This window comes from Mauremys mutica, chromosome 12, assembly GCF_020497125.1.
Source record: "Mauremys mutica isolate MM-2020 ecotype Southern chromosome 12, ASM2049712v1, whole genome shotgun sequence".
In the NCBI taxonomy this organism is placed as follows: Eukaryota; Metazoa; Chordata; order Testudines; family Geoemydidae; genus Mauremys; species Mauremys mutica.
The window spans coordinates 31,017,077-31,042,917 of record NC_059083.1 but is presented as its reverse complement, the minus strand read 5'-3'; the positions used below and the strand labels follow the sequence as shown (position 1 = coordinate 31,042,917).

The 25,841-nt window shown below is 53.3% G+C and overlaps 1 protein-coding gene across 2 annotated transcripts in view; it reads right to left on the bottom strand.

Moving 5' to 3' along the window:
* LOC123345526 (zinc finger protein RFP-like) overlaps positions 1-22,775 on the bottom strand; it is a 32,000-nt gene extending 9,225 nt beyond the window's left edge. Inside the window, exons 1-7 of one of the 2 annotated variants that reach the window (XM_044982502.1) lie at positions 22,133-22,775; positions 19,568-19,663; positions 18,736-18,966; positions 18,118-18,140; positions 15,172-15,287; positions 13,477-13,536; positions 10,222-11,899 (exon numbers count right to left, since the gene is read on the bottom strand). In XM_044982502.1, coding sequence (XP_044838437.1) covers positions 11,385-11,899; positions 13,477-13,536; positions 15,172-15,287; positions 18,118-18,140; positions 18,736-18,966; positions 19,568-19,663; positions 22,133-22,549 — 1,458 coding nt within the window. In that variant the 5' untranslated portion in view covers positions 22,550-22,775 and the 3' untranslated portion in view covers positions 10,222-11,384. Of the gene's footprint in view, positions 1-10,221; positions 11,900-13,476; positions 13,537-15,171; positions 15,288-18,117; positions 18,141-18,735; positions 18,967-19,567; positions 19,664-22,132 lie in introns of those variants that run through there. The other variant, XM_044982503.1, reaches the window with a different exon arrangement.
* Positions 22,776-25,841: the final 3,066 nt, after the last annotated feature.

Genomic DNA, 25,841 nt, shown 5'->3' with positions numbered 1-25,841 from the left:
CCCAGCCCAGAGCCCCCTCCTGCACCCAAACTCCCTTCCAGAGCTTGCACCCATCACCCGCTCCTGCACTCCAACATCCTGAGCAAGGCTCAGCACAGAGCCCCCTGCCACACGTGAACCCCTTGGCCTTAGCCAAGAGCCAGTACCCCCCCTCGAACCCCAACCCCGTGCCCCAGACCAGTGATATTGAGCGAGGGTGGGGGATGGAGAGCAATGGAGACATGGGGGTATGGAGTGAGTGGGGCTTTGGGGTGGGGAATGGGAGGGGCCTTGAGGAAGGAATGGGCTAGATTCTACTTTCAAGACTTGATATTTTGCCTCTGTTGCTGCGCTGCCAGATCATTAATTTTGTTACAGCATCTCTCCTACAATGAAGACTTTACAGAGCTAAATGATGAATCACACCCGTGACAGGGAACTCTCAGTGAAGTTAGCCTATAATTAAAACCCAAAAGTTAACCCCTTAAATTTTACAGCAGTTCCCTACCTTGTACTCCTGGGCAGCCTCCTGGATGGGAACCACCGTGTGAGCGCGGTGAGCCCGGGATCTGTCGCACACCACACAGATGGGGGTTTGATCCTCTTCACAGAACAGTTTCAGAGCCTCCTGGTGCTCCCCACACACCCCGTCCCCTCCTCTTCCCTTTGCTGCCTGTAAACTCAGTCGCTTGGTGATTTCTACCATGTTTGCCAGCTGCCTGTTGGGCCTGAGGTTTCCCTGTTGCACAGTTTCTCTGCACTGAGGGCAGGAGGCGGCTGTAGCGGATCCCTCCCAGCACTGGCTGATGCAGGCTCGGCAGAAATTGTGCCCACACTCCACACTGACAGGTTCTGTGAAATACTCCAGACAGACGGGACATGTCGCTTCCTCCTGGAGACTTTCCACGGGGTTCTCTGCAGCCATGGCTCCCTCTGGGCAGTTTGTAACAGGCTTTGTTTCAAATTCCTGAATTCAAACTATGCCCCGCCTGCAGCAGCAAGGGGGTGTTTCCTTGCCTGAAAATGACTAATGCTGTTTGCTGAGCAGGAAGGACCCAGCCAATTTCACCCCTGGAGGCTTTAGTGAAAAAATGTACAATCACACCTGTGACAGGTAACTTTCAGTGAAGTTACCCTGTAATTAAAACCCAAAGGGCTCCTGGTCTCCAGTCAGTCCCTGAGCTGGTGTGAAGGGTCACAGAGGCATCTTCCTGTGAGGATGAGCCTGCAGGAGCAGGAGCAGGAGCTGCGTGTCAGTGATAGGCTGGGCAGAATTTTTTTATAATACATAATTTTGACAGATGACGTTTATTTTAAGCAATTTTTAGATTTATTGATTTAAACTTCCACAGTTGCACAAAAATCTGAGGTTTAAGCATTTCATTCCAATTAAAATGTTCACAGCTGTGGGAAATTATGGGGGGATCAGACAATATTTTGGTCAGACCAGAACTATTTAATGACACTAGACCAGGGGTCGGCAACCTTTCAGAAGCAGTGTGCCGAGTCTTCATTTATTCACCTTTCATTTATGGTTTCGGGTGCCGGTAATACATTTTAATGTTTTTTAGAAGGTCTCTCTCTATAAGTCTGTACATTATATAACTAAACTAGTGTTGTATTGTAAAATAAACAAGGTTTTCAAAATGTTTAAGAAGCTTCATTTAAAATGAAATTAAAATGTTGATCTTACGCTGCTGGCCTGCTCAGCCCACTGCTGGTCTGGGGTTCTGTTCAACTAGGCCGGCAGCGGGCTGAGCGAGGCCTGTGGCCAGGACCCCAGCCGGCAAGGGTCCGTCAGCCTGAACCCAAGACCAGCAGCAGGTTGTGCGGGGCCGGGACCCAGAGGGCTGCGGGCAGAGGGCTGGAGTCAGGGTTGGGGGCTGGGTATGTGGGGGGGTGTAGGTGTCAGGGCAGAGGGGGGCTTGGGTATGGGTGGGGGTGCCGGTGTCAGGGCTAGGGTTGGGGGGGGGATGAAGGAGTCAAGCAGAGGGCTGGGTGTTTATGAGGGAGGTACAGGGCTCAGGGCAGGGGGCTGAGGGGTGTGCAGGGCTCAGGGCAGAGGGCTGGGTGACTGCCCCCCTAAGAACTCCCAACCCCGCTGCTCCTTGTCCCCTGACTACCCCCTCCTGGGACCCCTGCCCCCCAGAACCTCACCCCCTATCTAAGCCTCCCTGTTCCTTGTCCTCGGACTAGACCCTATCCCCTCATGTCCCCTGACTGCCCCGACCCTTATCCACACCCCAGTCCCCAGCCAGACCCCCGGGACTCCCATGCCCTATCCAACCACTATCCGCCCCTGACAGGACCCCCAGAACTCCCGACTCATCCAACCCCCCCGACTCCCTGCCTGCGCTCACCCCTCTCCAATCTCCTGCCTCCTGACAGGACCCCCAGAACTCCCAACTCATACAACCCCCCCAGCTCCTTGTCCCCTGACCACCCCCTCCAGAGACCCCCCACCCTAACTGCAACCCCAGGACCCTCCTTGCTCCCAGTCCCCTGACTGCCCTGACCCCTATCCACCCGCTGCCCCCTGACAAAACCCGGGACTCCCATGCCCCATCCAACCCCCCCTGCTCCCTGACTGCCCCCTCCAGAGCCCCCGCCCCTAGCCCCCGAGATCCAACCTCCCCATCCAACCTCCCCGTCCGCTGACTGCCCCCACCCCTTATCCAACCCCCCCAGCCCTGGGCCCTTTACCTTGAGGCTCCACGCAGAGCCAGACACGCTGCCCCGCGGGAGAGCACAGCCCCGGCCCTCAGAGCGCTGCGCGCAGCGGCAGCAGAGCTCCGGGTGAGCGGGGAGCGTGTCTGCCTCCCCGCGGAGCCAAACGCTGCCCCGTGGGAGCGCGCAGCCCCAATCCCCAGAGCGCTGCACACGGCAGCAGGGCTCCAGGCCAGGGGAGAAGGCGGCAGCTTGCTGCGCTTGGCTGGCGCTCCGGCCCGGGAGCGCGGACCCCGCAGCTTGCCGTGCCGGGAGAGTGGGGCCATTTGCCCACCCCGTGCGCAGGGCTATGCTTCTGCTCCCTGCTCCCGCGGGGAGAGAAGAGGGCAGAGGAGAGCGGGTGAGACTGGGCAGGATTTTTAATGGCATGCTGGAGTCCGGACAGGCTCCAGCGTGCCATTAAAAATTGGCTCGCGTGCCATAGGTTGCCGACCCCTGCACTAGACACTGAGATTCAAGAAGTTGAAGCTTTAGAACTGTTAAAATTGTCTGTGAGCAGGTAAGTCTCCTCCCTCCCTTAGCAGCGCGGCCAGGGCAGTAACCCAGTGCCTCCCCCCCCACCACACGGACCGAGGCTGAAAGTCCATCTGATGGCGGCTTTGCGGCCTGTGGAATGTGCTGGGAGCTCAGCCTGGGCCCCAGTGGGGCAGGTGCCCCTGTAACACAACCACACCCAGCAAGGCCTGCACCCAGGGCCACCCAGAGGATTCAGGGGGCCTGGGGCAAAGAAATTGTGGGGGCCCCTTCCATAAAAAAATTGCAATACTATGTTCTTGGGGGGCCCCTGCAGGGACCAGGGCAAATTGCCCCACTTGCTCCCTCCCATGGGAAAAATAAACCTTCTGTATCTCAGCACAAACCCAGTTTTGGGAAAACTTCTTTACAAGGTATCACTGGTTCTCAGCACCAGCTAGTGCTAAAAGGCACTAAAGCTCATTAAAAGGGTTGGACAAATATTTTCCATCAAAACTTTTTCTGGATCGAAAACTAGGGGTTTTTAAAAAGCAGAAAAAAATCACGGACAATGTCTGCTTTCCTTCAAAATTTGTTGTGGTTTTTTTTTAATTGAAAAGCTGAAATTAGTCTGCCAAAACCTGAACATGGTTTGAGATTTCAGAAGTGTGTGGCCAAATATTTGCTGCTTGCTGTGTTTGATTGTTTAAAGAAACACTCAAAAATTCTGCTTAAAAAAAAATCCAAAACTTTTGAACCACCTCAGCTTGTAACCAGCTGAGCCCATCCAGGCAGAGATTTTTCCAGGTTTCTGATACTCTGCTGGCTTCCTTGACTCATATCTGTCTCCATAAACTTCATGTAGGTTAGAACATAAGAACAGCCATACTGGGTCAAACCAAAGGCCATTCAGCCCAGTATCCTGTCTACTGACAATGGCCAATGCCAAGTGCCCCAGAGGGAGTGAACCTAACAGGTAATGATCAAGTGATCGCTCTCCTGCCATCCATCTCAACTCTCTGACGAACAGAGGCTTGGGACAAACATAGGCTTCCTTACCCATCCTGGCTAATAGCCATTAATGGACTTAACCTCCATGAATGTATCTGTTTCCTAGAGACTGGCTCCATGGGGTCCCTCACAAACTGAAGACGGTTACTGTGGGTTTGTCTTTAGTATAGCTTATGTACATAGTCCACAAACTGAGCATTTGAGCTTGTTCCAGAATCTGGGATGAGCCTATGTTGTCAAAACTGAAATGCTCAAAATAGGACATGCATGTGAATGGACACAGGGTGCTAAAATTAAATTAACCCAGGGGTTCTCAAACTGGAGGTCAGGACCCCTCAAGGGGTCACAAGGGTATTACTGGGGGTCGTGAGCTGTCAGCCTCCACCTCAAACCCCGTTTTGCCTCCAGCATTTATGATATTGTTGAATATATAAAAAAGTGTTTTCAATTTATAAATGTGGGGGGGGTTGCACTCGGAGGTTTGCTATGTGAAAGGGTCACCAGGACAAAAGTTTGAGAACCACTGAATTAACCCCTCTGAAGCCTCAGGGAATGCAGGGGAGGGGGGGTCTCCCTTGGTAGGCTTGGGAAGGATATTGCTCTTCTCATGTGATCCCTCCCCCAGTGGCTAATTTTAAATGAAGCTACCCTCCCCTGACATGAATCTCCCTATGGCACTGAAATTAAATATAGACTATAATTTGGCATTTGAGAAGTGAAAGGGATGGTAGCCCTAATGGAAAAGCTAACAGCTTGGCTCTTCTGCAAGCCTCAAACTGCTGAATGAGCTTTAGGGTAGGGCAGGCTGTGCCTCCCAAACAGCCTGGCCCTGCCCCCTATCCGACCCCCACTCACTCCGTGCCTCTTGACTGCCCACCCTCTCCCAAAATCCCCAACCCATCCTGCTCCTTGTCCCTTCACCGTCTCCCAGAGACCCCATCCCCTCCACTACCACCCGAGGACCCCACCCCTGTTCCCTGAATGCCCCGACTCCTATCCACGTCCCCACTCAGTCCTGACAGACCCCCAGAACGCTCACAATCCAACCCCCCCATTCCCTATCCCCTAACCACCACCCCCAACCTCTGCCCAGTCCCTGTGCCCTGACTGTCCCCAGGACTCCCTGCCCCTTAGCCAACCCCCCCAGCCCCAGGCTCTTACCCCCGGTTCCCTCCTCACCCGGAGCAGATCGCTTCGCTGAACAGCTGCAGCATGTGTCTGGCGGGGCCTGAGCTCCGCCCCGCTCAGAGCCGTGTGGTCAGGGGGCGGGGCTGCAAGCTTCCTCCGCTCGGCCTGGAGCTCGCAGCCCCGCTCCCACCAAGCGGCTCAGAGCGGGGCGGGGCTCAGGGGCTCCTCCGGAGCAAGCCGCAGCGCTGTGCGGGGACACTGCTTGATGCGCTAAGGCTCTAGAAGAGGGGCGGAGGTGGGGGTAAGGGGCCGGGGCGGGAGCCTCAGCCGTTGTTGTGGGGGCCCCTGCGGAGCCAGGGGGCCAGGGCAAATTGCCCCACTTGTCTGTTTATCCCACACCATGTGCCCTGTAGCCCCTACTGCGAGCTCCCCGCACACCCGCTGCCCTCCGCCATTGGGTCCCAGCCCTCACCTGGGGGACAGGAGCTTGGTCCAGGGCCGCCCAGACGGAGGGGCAAGTGGGGCCAACAGGCCCCTTACAGAGACAAAAGAGAAGTTTACTTTCACTTCCTTCTCAGAAATGGGCTGATTGAATATCAGAAGTTTCCTTAGTGGGTGTGGGCTCATGGGATTTCTTTTTTGTGGGCAGTAAAGCAGGGCCGACTTTAGGAAGTGTGGGGCCCAGTTCGAACATTTTCAGCAGGGCCCCAGCAGGGATGACTGAAAAATAAATCGTAAAAAAAAGCCTTTCATTTCTTAGCAACTGATTCCCTATAAAAAGTTCTGATTTAAGGGATGTGCCACAGTATGTATTTTTTGTACCAATAGGGTTACCATACGTCCATATTTTTAAAAATTCCTCCCGGATGGCAATTTAAGAACCAAAAAGCTGGACATGTCTGGGAAAATACAGATGTCTGTTAACCCTGCCTAAAGTTCTTTTTGAAAAAGATGGGCCTGAACTAGAAACAAGCTCTGTTTCACGTGTGTGGGTCCCAGCCACTCCCTGGGGGTGTGCTAGGGTGACCAGATGTCCCAATATTATAGGAACAGTCCTGATTTGGGGGTCTTTTTCTTACATAGGATTCTATTACCCCCCACTCCCTGTTCCAATTTTTCACACTTGCTGTCTGGTCACTCTAGGGTGGGCACGTGGGTAGATCCCAGCTGCTCCCTGCCCCCTCATTGAAGCAGGTGTGCAGGGTTACTGCCCTGGGAACTGCAGGGCACCAGTGGACATGGGGCTGGCTGGAGGCAGGGCAGGGGCTGGCTGGAAGTAGGATCTGGCTGCAGGCAGGGCAAGGGGTGCAGGACTGGCTGGAGACAGGGGGATGTGGGGTGGGGTGGGCTGGCTGGCTTCAGGCAGGGCCGCAGTGGGGGGGTGCAGCAGGGGATAACAGGGCTGGAGACAGAGGAGTGCAGGACTGGCTGGCTTCAGGCGGGGATGCGGCAGGGGTTGGCTGGAGACAGGGCAGGCGGTGCGGGGCTGGTGTGGGCAGGACGGGGTGTGGGGCTGGTGCAGGCAGGTGGGTGCAGCAGGGGCTGGCTGTGGGAGAGGGTGTGGGTACAGGGGGTACAGCCCACCCTGTAGGGTAAGTGCCCTCTCCTCCTCCCTCTCGCACCGGGATAGTAGCAGCAGCAGCCCATGGCTCCCCCTGATTCCACCACCCCAGCCCTTTGAATAGCCACGGGAGCCCTGGGGAAGCGGCAGGGCTCCAGGGGCTATTTAAAGGACCGGGGCGGCAGAGGCAGGTGCTTCCCCAGGGCTCTGGGGGTTATTTAAAGGGCTTGGGGCTCCCCTGCTTCTACCACGACGGCCCTTTAAATAGCCATGGGAGCCCTGGGGAAGGAGTGCTGCAGAAAGGGATCTATGGGTCATAATGGATCACAAGCTAAATATGAGTCAACAGTGTAATGTTGTTGCACAAAAAGCAAACATCCTTCTGGGATGAATTAACAGGAGTGTTGTAAGCAAGACATGAGAAGAAATTCTTCTGCTCTACTCCACGCTGATTAGGCCTCAACTGGAGTATTGTGTCCAGTTCTGGGTGCCACATTTCAGGAAGGATGTGGACAAATTGGAGAAAGTCTAGAGAAGAGCAACAAAAATGATGAAAGGTCTAGAAAACATGACGTATGAGGAAAGATTGAAAGAACTGGGTTTGTTTAGTCTGGAGAAGAGAAGACTGAGAGGGAACGTGATAACAGCCTTCAAGTCCTGAAAGGTTGTTACAAGGAGGAAGGAGAAGCATTATTCTCCTTAACCTCTGATGATAGAACAAGAAGCAATGGGCTTAAATTGCAGCACGGGAGGTTTAGGTTGGACATTAGGAAAAAATTCCTAACTGTCAGGGTAGTTAAGCACTGGAATAAATTACCTAGGAAAGATGGGGAATCTCCATCATTGGATATCTTTAGGGCAGGTTAGACAAACACCTGTCAGGGATGGTCTAGAAGGCGCTTGGTCCTGCCATGAGTGCAGGGGATTGGACAAGATGACCTCTCGAGGTCCCTTCCAGTTCTATGATTCTATGTCCGGCCGCAGAATTCTTTTCTTCTGCAGAAAATACATTCTGCCCAAGAAGTGCTGCACTTTTTCCTTTCACCCACCACAGTCCACCATGGCACCAGAACAGATTAATCTATTTGTGAAAAAAAATTACCAGAATCTTTTTTTTTTTTTGTCTGTTACAGACATAGTTGCTGACAGGTATTTTGGAATAAATTACCAAAATAATGGAAACTGGCATGATTATATTGAGTTATTTTGACAAATAAAATATGCAGAATTTTAAAATATTGTGTGCAGAATTTTAAATGTTTTTGGTGCAAAATTCCCCCAGGAGTACAATATCTATGTCCCATCATGGATCTTTCTCTTTGTCTCCAACTCAAAAGGAGAGAACAAAGTAACTCAGCATGTAGCAGCTTCATGAGGTCGGGAGCCCTGCCACATGGCCCCCAGGACTCCCTAGGGAAAGGTAAGCTAATGAGGAGCACTGCAATTAGGTTGGTTGTTTTGTGCTACGTGATCTGCTCTCTCCTGTGCTTAATATGGTGAAGTGAAAAAGCAATAATGTGTTGGACTTGTGCAAAGAGTCTTTCTCTGTATTAAATGCTTCACAACTAGTGAGTGCCTCCAGAGAGAATTCAGCTGAAAACCAGCAGGATCTCATCTTGGCGTGGAGTTCTGGGAGATGGTGTGTTTAAACATCTGGGAGTCCGGAGGGTCAGTTCTGCACCACGGGATTAGGTAGCGGGTTCCAGGCCTCAGGATAGGAAGCTATTCCTCTTCCAGTCCCAAAAGCTTGAATTATCTGGAGATCCTGGGGGTCAGATACGAGGCTTTCCCTTACAGCAGTCTGGTGGCACCCAACAATTTCTGGGACACACACACCAGTAAACAGAAACCTTCTCACTGCCTAGCATTCAAACACCCTTAACTCTGACCATGTGAGTTCTGGTGAATATTTCTACGTCTGAAATATTAAATTAAGAGACATGAATGGGGAGGCCTCCCCCTCAGGGCTGTCACATCCCTTCCCTTTGGCTGTGGGGGGGCTCTTTCCTAGATGCTTCTCCTGGTTTCTGTGTTAGGGAGAGGCTCTTCCTTCAGTGCTGCCACCTCCTGCTCCCTTTGCCTTGGGTTGGGAGGGGTCTTCCTGGGCTGGGGAGAGACTTCCTCCTGTTCTACATCTTCCACCATTCTCTGTGGCAAGGGGAGAGCAGCTGGTAACTTTAACCCCCCTGCCACCACATACACCTGCCATGTCCTGCCCCTCCCCTTCCGCATCCTCTCCCCATGAGACCCTCCCTCCTGCTCATCACATCCCTCCTCACACCCCCATCCCCATGTGACCTGCCCACCAGTTGCCACATCCCTCCTCACCCCTCTTTCCCTTCAAGGCCCGTCCCCCCATCACCACGTCTCTTCTCAAACCCGTATCCTCACAGGGGCAGGAGAAGAGGGATGCAGCGATTCATGGCAGCTGAGCAGGGAGGAGGCGGAGCCTGGAGTGGAGCAGGAGTGGAATGTGGGTGCAAGAAGTGGGACAGGGAACTAGGCTCCCCCAGGGGAGCACAGGCACCGCTGTTCACAGCACCCAGTGGCCGCGGTTCGCCGTTCCCCTTCGCCTGACCAGCCATGACCCAGACTTTGAAAACCCATGCTCTAGACAGCATGATGGGAGAACTGAACCTGAGTCTCCCACATGCCAGCTGAGTGCTCTAACCACGGGAGTAAACGTTAAAACCACATTCTCCTTCCCCCTACCTCTCACATTTTGTGTGGAGCGAGGCAGGTGCCTACCTCATTCCAGCAAGAAACACTTTAGGAGCCTGAGCCACCTGACATCAGGCGCTGGGTTCCCATCTGTGGGTTGCTAAGCAGACATAGATGTCCCTCTGCAGCCCTGATTTAGGCACCTGTCTGTGAGAGAGGGCAGGGTTTAGGACACCCCTCCCTTGTCAGCATCGCCCATTGACAAGCTCAGATGGCTACCCCATCCCCTTTGAGCTGGCTTTTGTGAATCTCACTCTAAGGTGCCTGTGATGCCCATTCACTGGGTAGGGAGTTCAGGTCCCAAGTCAGCTTTGCAAAATTGCAGGCTGTCATTTTCTAGTTGTCTACAAATTAGACCCTGCCATGACACTCCATGCAACACCAAGTCCCTTCATGGATTGCACCCTGTGTAACCAGTCATCTCTCCGCAAAGCACAGCAGAGCAATACCTGATTGACATAAGTGTACACAGGACAGAGACAGAGCACAGGCTGGATAGTTAGTGACACGTCCCAGTGAAACCCAAACTCTCTTCCTAGAGGCGCGATAGTCCCTGTGGGGGTTGCAGGGGGGTATCACAAACAAGTCAGGAAGCAAATCCCAGGACTCTGCCCCCAGCAAGTGCAGTTGGGACAGTAAAGTGGAACAAACAAGAACTGTTTTTAATGTTTTATTTACAGAATTAGGGTTGCCAACTTTCTCACCAAACAGCCTTGTCCCAACCCGACTAATAATCACAGCATAGAACGGAGATCCACAGCTACCGAGAACGGTTTTCTTAATGGCACAACAACAGTACAGTTGCTCAGGAATTAATGAGTTACAGTCTCTCTTTCAGTAATGTGTAATAAATCCCTCTGTCCCTCTCATATTCCCTTTCCTTCTCCCTTTTCTTTCATACCACCATTTTCTACTCAGCATTTTTGTAGCCCTCACTTCCCAGCCCTGTTTATTTTCCTCTCCCACTATCCTCTCCTCCCTCCCACAGATCATCCCCCATGGCTGCTCCATTCTTTTCTCTGCTTTTACCCTTTCCCCTCTTGCTGAACGGCTCATTCCCCAATCCCATCAGGGATATTTTCCTGTCACTCTTCTCATTTCTATTTTGCACCATTTCTCCTGGACTCTCCCTTTATTCTTGTTTTATTTTCATTCACATTTTTCTTCTTGCTTCTTCTAATTCCCTCTGGTTAAACCCGCCCTGTCCCTGCCTCCCCCAGTGCTGCCAACCTCAGGAGTTAAAAAATAAATAAATCACGAGATTATTAACCTTAAAAAATTGTGTCAATGTTTTTTGTTTGTCAATCTGCACCCATCTCACCCTCCCCCCGCCCTTTTGTGACAGTTACAGGGTTACCAGCTGTCCTGTAGTTACAGGGGATGGTGACTTGGGCCCTTGCGGCAGGAGCTCTGGCTGGGAGACCCCAATGAGATCTAAGGACACAGATCTGTACAAACCGCTCCCTGCTGCTGCTTCTCCCCAACCCCGCAACCCTGATTGATTTACGCTGTGTCCCTGTCACTTCCACCTGCACCTGTCCCCAGCCCGGCTGTTAGTGCTACCCACTACTGAGCCCCCACCTCTGCCCCTCAGGGCCCCTCTGCTCCTCCTGCAGCCCCAGGTGTTCTTCACCCCTCCTGCTTCCATCCCTGAAGCTGCAGGGAAGGGGAGGGGCTTCCATAGGTCACAGAGATGGGGAGCCAGGGGTTGGGTAGACAGGAGTCCTCCAAGGTCATAGAGACCAGGGCGTGTGAGGCTAGAAAGGCTGATTTCAGGGCCCCCAGTGGGATATTTCACCCCATCTCAGGGACACAGCCTGAGCCGGGATCCCCGCCCCACCCAGAGCCAGGGTCGGACTCTCTCCCCAGGGACGGAGCCCGGCGGGAAAGTGAAGATCGGGGCCTCGTCACCAGCATCGATAAATGTCACCTGCCCCCGGTCACAGTCCAGACAAACCCGGATCCTGCTGGGGACCCGGCTCAGGGGGGTCGCAGGGGAGGTGAGAGCCTGGAACTGACCCCAGCACCGCCCCACAGCCCAGATCCCCCCATCAGGGCGGAGGCTGATGCATCCCTTCCTCCCTACAGACTCTCTGGCCACCCCCACAGCCCAACTTCCCCCATCCTTCACCTCCACCTCCACCTCCCAGCAATGTCTCCCTGAGGTGAATCTGTCACAGCCCAGCACACAGGACCAATAGTCAAATCTCTCAGGTTTGTTGGGCAGATTCTGCTGTGTGTCTCTCCAGCTCACACTTTTCCGATCATTAGACAGGAGAAGTTTGGGATGAGCCGTGTCTGGATTCAGAGTCACAGTCACTGGGGAGAGAGAATCAGAGCGTTAGGGGCAGAGCTCAGCCCTGGGGGAAGCTGGGACCATTTCTCACACTCCCCAGAAGCCCCGTCCTGGCAGGGAGAGGCCTGGATCCCAGGGAGCTGCCTCTGTCCTGGGCACATGAGACTGAGCAGAGATGTCACTGCAGTTCTTCAGTATGTGTAATGGGAGACACTTCATTCGTTTTTCATTTGCTTGCTGAGGAATCAGCTCCCTGCTCCCTCTGTTGGGGCTGCTCCATTCCCAGCATCAGAGACACAGCCAGGAAAGTTTTAGTGAGAAGGAAGCAGAGGAGGCAGGTACCAGCTTTGAACCCCAGAGGAAAGCTCCCTCCCCTAAATGCAGGCCAAAGCAGGGCCGGTGCAACCATTTAGGCAAACTAGGTGGCTGCCTAGGGTGCCTAGTGGTTGGGGGCACCTAAAAGTCCCCTCAGGCGAGGAGGTAGAGTGGAGGTAAGCTGGAGGGGGGGCACGGGGAGGGCTGCCCGCAGTAACTGGGGGGGGAGGGGGGCGCACAGGGGAACAGCTCCCCGCCCCAGCTTACCTCCACTCTGCCTCCTCCGCTGAGCACACAGCCCAGCTCTAAGTCTCCTCCAATCAGCACCGCAAGCCTGGGCGGGGAGGAGAATTAGAGCAGCGCGGGCGTGCTCAGCGGAGGAGGCGGAGCCGAGGTGAGCTGGGGCGGGCTCCCCAGCAGGGTTAGCTTCTGCGGGGGAAGGTCTTCCCAGGCAGGGTTAGCTGCCGTGGTGGTGAGGGGGGAAGTCTCCCCAGGCAGGGTTAGCTGCCGTGGTGGTGAGGGGGGAAGTCTCCCCAGGCAGGGTTAGCTGCCGTGGGAGGACAGGGGGAGTCTCCCTGGGCGGGGATAGTTGCCGTGAGGGGACGGGGGGCGGGGGGAGAAGGGGTAGCTGTCGCGGTGGGGGAGGGGTAGCTGCTGCGGGGGGGGGGGGGAGGCTCCCTGGGTAGGAGGCTGAGTTATCTGTCATGGGGGGGGCGGGATTAGCTGGGTGGGGGGTGCAAGGTGGAAGTTTCGCCTAGGGTGCAAAACTTCCTTGTACCGGCCCTGGGCCAGAGTAGAAAGAGCCATTTAAGACCAGAGAGTAGGAGGGGGCATTGGGTGGGGTAGCCCCATCCCCAGCCTACAGTAAAGGGAGGAGCTGAGCCTTGGGGCACGAGGGCGTCTCCCCAATCCAGGAAGCAGGGAGCAGCTCCAATGGGAGAGCCCAGCCCTGCCCAAAGGAAAGGGAGAATGTTGGAGAAGTACGATGGGGGACCCCCTGTACCGGGATAAATCAGAGGGATATGTCAGTGCTCAGGGCAGGGAGCTCTGTTCACATGCTGCTCAGGGAGAGCTTTTCTGTTCAGCAGCCTGGGCGTGAACTCAGCACTAAGGTTGGTGTCAGGAGTGTTGGTGTGAGTTCAGCGTGGGAGCTCCTCACTGTTCAGTGTGTTGTTTTTAGGGCCGTGTGTGTCATGGTCAGTGTCGGTTTGGTTGGTAACTTTAGCTACAATCTCTGGAAGATGTTTTCTGATAATTTAAAGATAATCTCCAGCTGCAATCTCACCCTGTCTGAATGTTCCTAGGGATCCTCCTCTTTCTGTCTCTAGTGCAGATGGCAGAGTGTCTGGAGGAGAAAGGAGATGAAATTTCAGCCTTTCATATTTTTAACAGCATTTCCACTCTCAACTCATAGTAATCTCTTTTAGCTATGACAGAGAAACACACCGAGAAACACTCCAATATTTAATATTAAAAGGTCTGAAACCGTCTCTTTCCTCTCTCATTCAGGCATCTCCCAGCAATGGAACCAATGTCCTTGCAGCCTCACAACCATCCCAGGACAGAAAATCTGTAAGTGAGATTTACTTTTCCCCTCCTCATCCCCTCCCTCCCTTCACACCCCAGTTGGTTTGTTTCATTCACTTACTGCCTTTTGTCATAACCTAGACCCAGAGTCTGCAAAGACTTTGGAATAAAAGTAACTTTACCCACTTCAGTCCCTCTGATACTAAGGGGATATTGAGAATTTGCTAAATCCTGGCTCTAATTGTGAGCTGTTGGGTCTGTTTACTCAGCATCTCTACAGAGAGCAGCATGACGGGGCCTCGTCCTCCATACGCAGAAATAGAAATAATAATAATAATCATTTTATAATTGTGGAAATTGAGGTGGGGGAAGGTTGATTCAATGGGACAAATTCACCACTGTACCAGCAGGAGAGGGGTGACTCTGCTGTTCAGTGGCTGCAGGGGCTGGTGCAGACCTTGGCACAGGTGGAGGAAGTTCTGAAGCCAGCCAGAGTTACATCCCTATGACAATGGCCCCTGTGTGTCTTGGCCAGTGTGCAGAGTGTCAGAGGCCCAGCTTTACACTGCCCACGTCCCTATGTCCCTCGTCCACCCCCTTCCCTCTTCCACCCGCCCTCACCACCCCATTCCTAGCCCTCTCAGGAACACGCCTTGTGCCTGCAGCTGCTGTGGAGGAGGCACCAGAGGCTCCTGTGCTGAAGGGATCCCTGATCATGGGGAAGGGGCTTTCTCCTTCTCTCCAACCCATTTGGCCCAGACTAGCTGCACACAGGACCTGAGCCCAGTGATGGGCTGGATCCGCCTTTGAGAAATGTGCCCCATGGCTGGTGGTGGGGCAGTAGACGGGGAGGGCTCTGAGCTATAGAGAGTTCTTTGCCACATGTCTCGCTGTTGGGTCTTGCCAAAATGCTCAGTATACAACTGACCACCATATTTGAGGTTGAGAAGGAATTTCCCCTAAGTCGGATTGGCAGAGAGTCTGGGGAGGGTTCTGACTTCTTCTGCGGTGTAGGGCACAGGTCACTTGCAGATTTAAACTAGTGTCAATGGTGGATTGTCTGTAACTTGAAGTCTTTAAATCATGATTTGAGGACTCCAGTAACTCAGCCAGAGGTTAGGGGTCTATTGCAGGAGTGGGTGGGTGAGTTTCTGGGGCCTGCAATGTGCAGGAGGTCAGACTGGATGATCATGATGGTCCCTCCTGGCCTTAAAGTCTATGAGTCTGAGTCATCTCTTTCTTTAACAGTAATTGTCATGGCAGGACATATTTTTGGTAGAAATAAAGGTTTGAATTAATCAACTTGAGTGACTTGGACCTCAAGTGTGTGACATTCTCATCCAACAATTAAATAGAAGCATCATCTAATTGTGAACCAATTGGCCAGAGACACTCTCCTCCCTCACTCTCAGAGGCTCATCCCAATTTCCATTCCTAGATCCCTTCTAGGTACCTTTGAACTTCCCCAGAGTCTCCAATAGCACAATTGTTTTCTGAGAGAAACCACTGACTTGCTCTTCCAGTTCAGGAGAAATCTCCTCTGGCTGCTGGAACTTCCCCTTCTCACACCTGGAGAGAAACAATTTCATGTGATTATATTTCACTGTGTGACTCATTATAAGTTCTGGTTAGGGAGTCACTGCTCTAATGGGCCTGGAGTTAGAATTCCTTGACTTCTCCCAGGCCTGGTCTACACTACGCGTTTAAACCAGTTTTAGGAGCGTTAAACCGATTTAACGCCACACCCGTCCACACTAAGAGGCCCTTTATATTGATATAAAGGGCTCTTTAAATCGATTTCTGTACTCCTCCCTAACGAGAGGAGTAGCACTAATATCGGAATTACCATATCAGATTAGGGTTAGTGTGGCCGCAAATCGATGGTATTGGCCTCCGGGTGGTATCCCACAGTGCACCACTGACCACGCTGGACAGCAATCTGAACTCGGATGCAGTGGCCAGGTAGACAGGAAAAGCCTCGCGAACTTTTGAATATTTCCTGTTTGCCCAGCGTGGAGCTCCGATCAGCACGGGTATCGATGCTGTCTGAAATCAAAATACCAAAAGAGCTCCCGCATGGACCATGCGGATGTGATTGCTGTAAGGGCAGGCAAATCTGTTCTATCAGAGCTCCGTTACAGAAGACAAAATTCCAAAGCATTTTTTAAAAATCTCCAGACAGACGCCATAGCAGGGACTCAGCGCACTGCTACGTGACAAGCGTAACGGAAAGCCAAAGAATCAAATGGACGCTCATGGAGGGAGGGAGCGGGGACTGAGGACTGAAGCTATCCCACAGTTCCTGCAGTCTCCGAAAAGCATTTGCATTCTTGGCTGAGCTCCAAATGCCTCTAGGGTCAAACAAACAGTGTCCACAGTGGTTCAGGGCATAGCTCGGCAATGTACCCCCCCACACTCTCCCCAGAAGTAAAAGGGAAAAAATCCTCTCTTGACTCTTTAACATGTCACCCTATCTTTACTGAATGCTGCAGATAGACGCAATGCTGCAGCAGTCAACACCAACATCCTCGCTCTCCCCTCCCCCGCCATGGGTGGCTGATGGTGCAATATGGCTGATATCCATCGTCATCATCAGCCTTTTGGCACGTGATGCAGTGCAAAAGGACTGGTAACCGTTCTCATCAGCCCGTGGGGGCACCTAATTATTCCTGGTAGATGGTGCAGTAGCACTGATAACCGTCTTCATCATAGCAACAGGGGGCTGAGCTCCATCAGCCCCCACCCTTCATGTGTAAAGAGAAGATTCAGTTGTCCCTGGACTAGCAGCGGGATGCTGGGCTCCTCTCCCCCACACTATTTAATGTCCTGTCTGGACTATCATAGCAGCTGGAGGCTGCCTTCCCCTCATATCTCACTAACAAGTCACTGTTTCTTATTCCTGCATTCTTTATTACTTCATCACACAAGTGGGGGGACACTGCAACGGTAGCCCAGGAAGGCTGGGGGAGAACGGAATCAACAGGTGGGGTTGTTGCAGGAGGACCCCCTGTGAATAGCATACAGCTCATCATTTCTGCGGGATCTGACACAGAGCAGCTGTGCTCTCTGGTTCTATGATGCACTGGATCTCTAGTGCACTTTCCCCATATTCTAGGCAGGACTGATTCTGTTTTTAGATACCAAAAAGGAGGGATTGACTCAGGGAGTCATTCCCAATTTTGGCTTTTGCGCCCCCGGCTGATCTCAGCCAGGGGCACTTATAACAGCAGCAGAAGGTGCAGTGCAAAAGGACTGGTAACCATCATCTTATGGTACAGTAGGACTGATAACCATCTCTGCTGTCATGCAAAAGCAAAAGCATGCTGCTGTGTAGCGCTGCTGAATCGCCTCTGTCAGCGGCATCAAGTACACATACGGTGACTGTCACAAAAGGCAAAACAGGCTCCATGATTGCCATGCTATGGCATCTGCCAGGGCAATCCAGGGAAAAAAGCCGCGAAATGCTTGTCTGCCGTTGCTTTCCCAGAGGAAGGAGTGACTGACGACATTTACCCAGAACCACCTGCGACAATGATTTTTGCCCCATCAGGCACTGGGATCTCAACCCAGAAATTCCAAGGGGCGGGGGAGGCTGCGGGAACTATGGGATAGCTACGGGATAGCTACCCACAGTGCAACGCTCCAGAAGTCGATGCTAGCCTCGTACCGTGGACGCACATCACCGATTTAATGTGTTTAGTGTGGCCTCACGCACTCGATTTTATACAATCTGTTTTGCTAAACCGGTTTATGTAAAATCGAGATAATCCCGTAGTGTAGACGTACCCCCAGCCTCAGAGCAGGTGCAACACAGCCCATGGCCGTACAACCTTCCCTTCAAAGGACTCATTAATATTCTTCAACTTTGGACTGGAGAGATCAGCTCTGGGATAAAAGGGGAATTGAGTCTCTATGGCCAATTCACTCCTTGGCCTCTATGCTCTGAGGAACAGGAAGTTCCCAGGTGAAGTGCTGTAGAAATCTGCCCTCTAGGAACTAGACTGAGACACCAACTCCCCCCTCCCCAGCTCATTCCACACAGGTCTCCAAACAGTCCTCAGGTGGGGAAGACTCTTGATCACTGCTGCCTTGGACTGAATAGGGACCTGTGCCCCAGCAGTGACAGACCCATATTCCATCCCCACAATCCTGAGGCAGCCAGTCCCCCAGGGAGGTGACATCTCTAGGAAATACTTGAGGTCAGTCCTTCCCACTGAATGGAGAATTCCAGAGTCTTCTTTACAAGGGTGAGAACCTCATGATGAAGCTGATCAGAGAGATTTGTATTTAGAATGTGACCTTCCTCACACATTTTGCTGTAGAGCCCTGGGCTAACATCACCACCAAGCCCTTTCCCAGAGTTGTGAAGTGTGAGGGGGAGTGAGAGAGAGACACGTACCTGCTCAAGGTACTTCTAATATCCTAGAGGAGAGAGAGAGACAAAAGAATTTCAGTCCAGTCTGACACACACACACAGGGAATCTCAGGGAAGGGATTTTGCAAATATGGGGAAGAGAGGCCCCGCCCTGGCCCAAGGGCCATTGATTCCCTGAGCTAATGGGGGTTTTCCATCTCTCATATCCCTGTGTCTGTGACTCTACAAAGAACAATAGTTATTTACATGTCAGCAATGCACATGCCGAATTACACTATGGTCTCCAAATGTTCGACCCCAGTGCGTAGGATTCAGGAGCCCTCCCTTCCCTGTGTGATTTCTGGCATGTTTCTAATGACAGCTGCTGGTTTTCAATTGTCCTGGCGGTATTCAATCTCACCCTCCACTCCCACTCCAAACCTTCCCACAATGCCACATCCCAGGCCAACTCTTCCTGCTCCCACTCCACCCCCACCCTGCCTCTATCCCACCTCCTTTCGTGAGCACACTCCCTCTCTGTTCCTCCCAGCCTCTCCTGCACACAGTGGAACAGCTGATCACAGCAGGCCAGAGGCGCGGGAGGGAGGGGGAGGAGTTGATCAGCAGGGCAGCTGGCTACCTATGTTTCTCATTCAGTCTCACCTGCAGGAATTCACTTGCTGGCTTCTGACACTTCCCCTCCATCTCACTGATCAGCTCACTGAGATGGAATATCTGCTTGGAGAGTTTACTGACATTTTCATTCTGGAGCCTCACAATCTCCTCATCCAGCTTCTCCAGATGGGCCAGCAGGAGTCGCTCTTGTTCCTCCAGGAACTGCTGCAGTTGCTGAAATTCAGACACAATCTTCTGCTTTTCGGTTTGTGTTTGTTTCTGTATGAAAATAGGGAAAAGAGCTGGTCAGGGACATATGGAGGGAGCCCGGAGTCCTTTCATGGAGAGCTGAGTGTGCAGGAGGCTAAATTTCTTTGAAAATCGTAAGATTTCTGACATTTGACTTTACCCTGTGCCTAGTAGGCAGAGGATTCTCTCACACCTTCCCCTTTTCCCCCTGCATCCTTCTGAAATGGATGTTTCCATGCCTGTCATGGTCAGCATATTCTGTTATTTATGATCTCTGGAAATCCTGACCCAGAGCAGCAGAAGGCAGGACTCAGCACTGCACTGACAGAGACGCCAAAGGAGTTAGAAGAAAACATTTTAAAAATACACAAAATGACCAGACACAGGGGACAGAACTTCACAGGGACATTCAATTCACTTGGGGGGATTTCTCTGAAAGCCACAAGAGCTAGACATTAACTGATCAACTGAAATGGAAGCTTAGGGCTTGTCTACACATGACCCTAACCCAGCAATCCATGAGCATGGAGAAACACACACAAGCCCACGTTCACCAAGGCCACACAGGAGTCTGCCTCCAAACAGACTTCCCACTGCCAGTCCCTGCCGGTTCAGAACAACAGGCACCTACCAGATACTCCTGGCAATTCCCCTCTCCAGTCGCTTTCAATCCCAGCAGCTTTTCTCTCTCTTCCCTCAGAGTCTTCAAATGGGCCTGGATTCTTTCCTGAAGAAACAAAAATGATTTGGGCGGTTTCAGCTGGATAATTGAGAGGTGCTTGGAAGTGGGTATTTTTCCACCCAAAACCCAAGATGACTGTGGTTCTAATCGCTTTGTGACATCAGGGCCAGCAAGGAGATAAAATCTTACTAATGGAGACTGGCGGTACAGCTACACTTGCAACTTCAAAGCGCTGCCATGGGAGCGCTCCCGCGGCAGCGCTTTGAAGTGCGAGTGTGGTCGCAGCGCCAGCGCTGAGAGAGAGCTCTCCCAGCACTGCACGTACTCCACCTCCCCGTGGGGATTAGCTGCGTTCCCAGCGCTTAGGCACTGTTTACACTGGCGCTTTACCGCGCTGTAACTTGCTGCGCTCAGGGGTATGTTTTTTCACACCCCTGAGCGAGAAAGTTGCAGCGCTGTAAAGTGCCAGTGTAGCCAAGGCCTGGGAGTGTGTCATATTCCAACTTGTTACCCATTCCAGTTCAGTCTTTTTAGTAATTAGAGAGAGATCACAATTATAACCAAGCTTTACTGGTATTTGTGAACTGATTAGTGGTACAGCACATAACAGGACACATGGTGGTGAATCAATAAACCAGTTTTGTAGAAGGTTTAACAAACCGAAGCCACCAGGGTTTAAATAGGGGCTGGGATTTCAGCCCTGAAGCCCTGGGTACTGCAATGGTTGGACAGAGCTGGTTTAAGCACCAGAGCAAATCCCATGAGATATCGGGTGGCCATTCATCTGATTGGAAGCTGCACAGTCCAGTTGTGTGGAGCACTGTCCCTGTCCGGTAGGGACTCGGCACTGTACGTGGCTTTGTCTGGTGCAAAAGGGAGAGGAGGAGACTGAGGCTGCAGGAGACCTGTGAGGGTGGGGGCAGGGCTGGGGTGGCACCTTCATGCAGAATGATGCAGGTGGGGACACTCTGAAAAAAGCGGTGGTGGGGTCTGCACAGTATGTCTGCTACTGGTGAGGACGGGTTCATGCAGGCAGGCGTGGCCATGTCCTATGTTCTGGGGATGCCTCGGGGACCTCCCTAATTAGACATGACGCAGATTTGTATAAAGGACGGGTTGGGGTTTGCCCCAGTGCTGTCCTAACCCCTTTCCGTGGCAATGCCCCCTGGGCAGGTACCCCACGGTCCCATTCCCTGGTAAAGATCCCGGAAGCAGTGCATTCTGGGAGATTTCAAAAGGCTGCCTGGTGGGACTAACGGAACAGCTCTGGCTGGTCCTTGCCCACGTACACAACAGAACAGGTCAGACTAGCACTGGTCAGCTCCAGCCTGGGGTTGGTTTTGCTACAACTCAGTGTAATCCCAGTGGTACTTGGCATGGACCTGAGCTGTCTGGAGCCCTTTTGTGTGTGGGCTCAAGGTGCTCGGGGTCCCACGCAGCGTTTAGCCCAGTGATCTCCTCTAATGCAGGCCAGCAGGAGTTTAACCCCTCATGGAGCAACACAGGAGTTCAGAATCCCAGCGAGAAACCTCCTCTCCCTGGTGGGCCTGGGACCTTTATCAAGGCATCTCTCCCTCCTAACGGACACACTTCATCACTGGGTGGGGTGATGTGAAGATGGCAGCATGGCAAAGAGTTTCAGGTTTTGGTCTGGAGAGATCTGGGATCTATACTAGGGTCTGTCACTGACATGCTGGGTAACTGTGGGCAACTCGCTGCCCCACTTTGTGCCTCAGTTTCCCTTCCCATCTTTTGTCTAGCTAGACCAGCGATCACCAACCAGTTGATTGTGATCTACCAGTCGATTGTGGAGACTTTCCCTGTTGATCGCAATCTCCGGTGGCACAGTGGGGTTGCCTGCCTGCCCCAGCCATACAGCATTCCCTGAACTGCCTGCAGTCACCCCATATCCCCTCCTTCACCCAACACCCCATACCACCTCCTGCACCCTAACTCCCTGCCCTAGCCCTGACCCTCCTCCCAGAGCCAGGACCCCTTACCCATTCCTGCACCCCAACACTCTGCCCCAGCCCAGAGCCCCCTCCCGCACCCAAACTCCCTCCCAGAGCTTGCACCCATCATCCCCTCCTGCACCCCAACATCCTAAGCAAGGCTCAGCACAGAGCCCCCTGCCACACGTGAACCCCTTGGCCTTAGCCAAGAGCCTGTACCCCCACCCAACCCCCAACCCCGTGCCCCAGACCGGTGATATTGAGCGAGGGTGGGGGATGGAGAGCAATGGAGAAAGGGGGGTATGGAGTGAGTGGGGCTTTGGGGTGGGGAATGGGAGGGGCCTTGGGGAAGGAGTGGGCTAGATTCTACTTTCAAGACTTGATATTTTGCCTCTGTTGCTGCGCTGCCAGATCATTAATTTTGTTGTTACAGCATCTCCCGTACAATGAAGATTTTACAGAGCTGAATGATGAGTCACACCCATGACAGGGAACTCTCAGTGAAATTAGCCTGTCATTAAAACCCAAAAGTTAACCATTAAATTTTACAGCAATTCCCTACCTTGTACTCCTGGGCAGCCTCCTGGATGGGAACCACCGTGTGAGTGCGGTGAGCCCGGGACTCTCTGCAGATCACACAGATGGGGGTTTGATCCTCTTCACAGAACAGTTTCAGAGCCTCCTGGTGCTCCCCGCACACCCCGTCCCCTCCTCTTCCCTTTGCTGCCTGTAAACTCAGTCGCTTGGTGATTTCTACCATGTTTGTCAGCTGCTTGTTGGGCCTGAGGTTTCTCTGCTGCACAGTTTCTCTGCACTGAGGGCAGGAGGCAGCTGTATCCGATCCCTCCCAGCACTGGCTGATGCAGGCTCGGCAGAAATTGTGCCCACACTCCAGAGTGACAGGTTCTGTGAAATACTCCAGACAGACGGGACATGTCGCTTCCTTCTGGAGACTTTCCACGGGGTTCTCTGCAGCCATGGCTCCCTCTGGGCAGTTTGTAACAGGCTTTGTTTCAAATTCCTGAATTCAAACTATGCCCCGCCTGCAGCAGCAATGGGGTGTTTCCTTTCCTGAAAATGACTCCTGCTGTTTGCAGAGCAGGAAGGACCCAGCCAATTTCACCCCTGGAGGCTTTAGTGAAAAAATGTACAGTCACACCTGTGACAGGTAACTTTCAGTGAAATCAGCCTGTAATTAGAACCCAAAGGGCTCCTGGTCTCCAGTCAATCCCTGAGCTGGTGTGGAGGGAGACGGAGGCATCTTCCTGTGTGGATGGGCCTGCAGGAGCAGGAGCTGTGTGTCAGTGATAGGCTGGGCAGAATTTTTTTATAATACATAATTTTGACAGATAATGTTTATTTTAAACAATTTTTATATGTATTGATTTAAACTTTCACAGTTGCACAAAAATCTGAGGTTTAAGCATTTCATTCCAATTAAAATGTTCACAGCTGTGGGAAGTTATGAGGAGATCAGACAATATTTTGGTCAGACCAGAACTATTTAATGACACTAGACACTGAGATTCAAGAAGTTGAAGCTTTAGAACTGTTAAAATTGTCTGTGAGCAGGTAAATCTCCTCCCTCCCCCAGGGCAATGACCCAGTGCCTCCCCCACCACCACACGGAGACGCTGAAAGTCCATCTGATGGTGGCTTTGGGGCCTGTGGAATGTGCTGGGAGCTCAGCCTGGGCCCTAGTGGGGCAGGTGACTCTGTAACACAACCACTCCCAGCAAGGCCCTGCCCCCATTTTCTCCCTGTTTGTCAGTCTCAGCAGAGAGACCAGGGACTGTGGCTCCTGTCCCCAGGTGAGGGCTGGGGCCCAATGGCCGAGGGCAGCGGGTGTGCGGGGAGTTCGCACTAGGGGCTGCAGGGCACATGGTGTGGGATAAACAGAGACCTCTCAGGCCACTTGCCCATTGCGGCTGCAGGAGGGGATGTGGGGACAGACTGAGGAGGCCTGGGGCAGTCTGGGAAGCTGCCATTGGGGACAAGGAGAGGGAATTCAGCTGTGGTGGGGGAGTCGTGCTGCGCAGAGATGCTGCTGCGGATGCAGCTAGTTACTCGAGTCCAGTGTTGCAGCAGTTTAACAATCTGGTTAATAGACGTTGCAGCTCAGCAGAGTACAAGAGGTGCAGCTTCACCCTGGCCACACCCCTCTATCCCCTTCCACCCCTTCCTCCTCCAGCCTGTCCCTGCCCCAACCCCACTCCCTCCGGCCCCTCCCAGGAGCGCTCCCTGTGCCTGCAGCTGCTGGGGAGGAGACACAAACAGGAGCCAGAGCACAATGATGGGCTGGGACCAAATATCAAGAATCTCTTTTGATTTAGGGTTCAAATTTGGGTACTGACCTAAGTGCCTAGGGGCTGGTTCTCCAAGGGGCTGGGCACCCGCAGCGCCCACTGACTCCGGCTGCAGCTGCGAATGCAGGTGGAACAAGTGCCCTGAACTCCTGTATTTTGAGGAGATAAACCGAGACACCCAAAATAAGGCCACTTCCGCAAATTTGGGCCTTACTGACTTGCCCATTAACAGCAGGACGTGGCTAAGTCTCATTGTAAGTCACTCTTTATATTTGGTCACCGCTCGGTCCTATGATTGTAGCAGCAGAGGTGCTGACCCCATGGGTGCTCCGGAGCTCAAACACCCACGGAACAAATATAGGGGGAGCTCAGCACCCACCAGCCACAGCTGTTCTGTGGGCTGCCAATCAGCTGTTTGGTGGGTAGGGGAGGTGCCTGGGGGAGGGCGGAGAGCAGCGAGTTGCAGATTGGCTGCGGCTTCAGGGAGAGGCTGGAGCAGGGGCGGGAAGAGGCAGACAGAGGGCACGGCCTTGGGGGGGGAGGCGGAATGGGGTCAGGAAGAGGTGGAGCGAGGGCAGGGCCTCAGGGGAGGGGCATAGTGGGGGCGGGGCCCGAGGGCAGAGCCAGGGTGGAGCCCTCTGGGGAAAAATAAAAGCCCGCGCCTGTGGTAAGCAGAGACCTAGCAGTGAAAGGCCCATGTTACATCCCCAGTGTCTACAGGCAGCCAGTCCCCCAGGGATGGGGCATGGGAGTCCCAGGGGTCTGTCTGGGGGCAGGGGTGTGGAGAAGGGTTAGGGCAGTCAGGGGACAGGTAGGGGGTAGGGTTCTAGGGGGGCAGTTAGGGTGGGGGGATCTCAGTAGGGGGCAGTCGGGGACAAGGAACAGGGAGGCTTAGGTAAGGGGTGGGGTTCTGGGGGGCAGTTAGGGGCAGGGGTCCCAGGAGGGGGCAGTCAGGGGACAAGGAGCAGGTGGGGAGTTGGGGGTTGTGAGGGGGGCAGTCAGGGGGTGGGAAGTGGGAGGGAGTAGATGGCAGTGGGGCTAGGGCGGGGCTCTCCCCCGTCCTCTTTTTTGATTGTTGAAATATGGTAACTCTAGGTGAGGCGGGAGCTGGGGGGCGCATGGGGGCCAGCACCTGCATGCATCCACTGCAGACTGCAGGAGCCCCCGGAGAGGGCACCGGGCCGCAGCCTGGGCAGAAGGGGTGGGGGGCACAGCTACTCCCCACTAGCAATGCCGTCGCCTTTGCAGGGCTGCTGCCCCCCTGCGCCGCGCTGGCTCTTCCATGGCTGGGGCTCACGCTCTGGCTCTCTAGTGCCTCCGGAAGGTGGCTCCTCCCCGCTGAGCTGCTGCAGTGGCTCAAGCCCAGCAAAGCCAGTGAGTGGACTCGGGACGGGGGCCACCAGGGTGGGGTGGGAAGGGCTCACGGGGGGGTCTGCACCCTCCACGGGAGTTCAGGGGGCGGAGAGGGGGAAACCTAATCTGGGGAGCAGCCCCTGGGCAGGCTGGCCCCTGGGGTCTATAAAGGCTCGTTGGGATTTGCCACTCAGTGAATCGCAAGGTGGAAGTTTTGCCTAGGGCGCAAAATATCCTTGCACCAGCCCTGGCTGAAGGAGTACCCACCAGACATCACCCCACATTTACACTCTCATCAATCATTCACTCAAGCTGTCAGCGCGATGCCTTCCGAAGGGGTCATTTTGCCCCAGGTCAGCTTGTGCCAAGATCACTGATCTCGTGATTATACATTTTTTTTTTTTACCTAGTGAGCTGGCATATTGACTGACAAAGGTCAGTAACAGAACAGACACGCAGAATAGAAAATGTCCACAGTAACCATTGGATGCTTAGAAGGCCCTGCTCCCAGAATCCTCTAGCAAATTCAGACATGTCAAGCCGGACCACGTTCATGTTCACCACATTCATTAATAAGAAGCACAGCAATTCATAAACATTCAGCACCGTCCC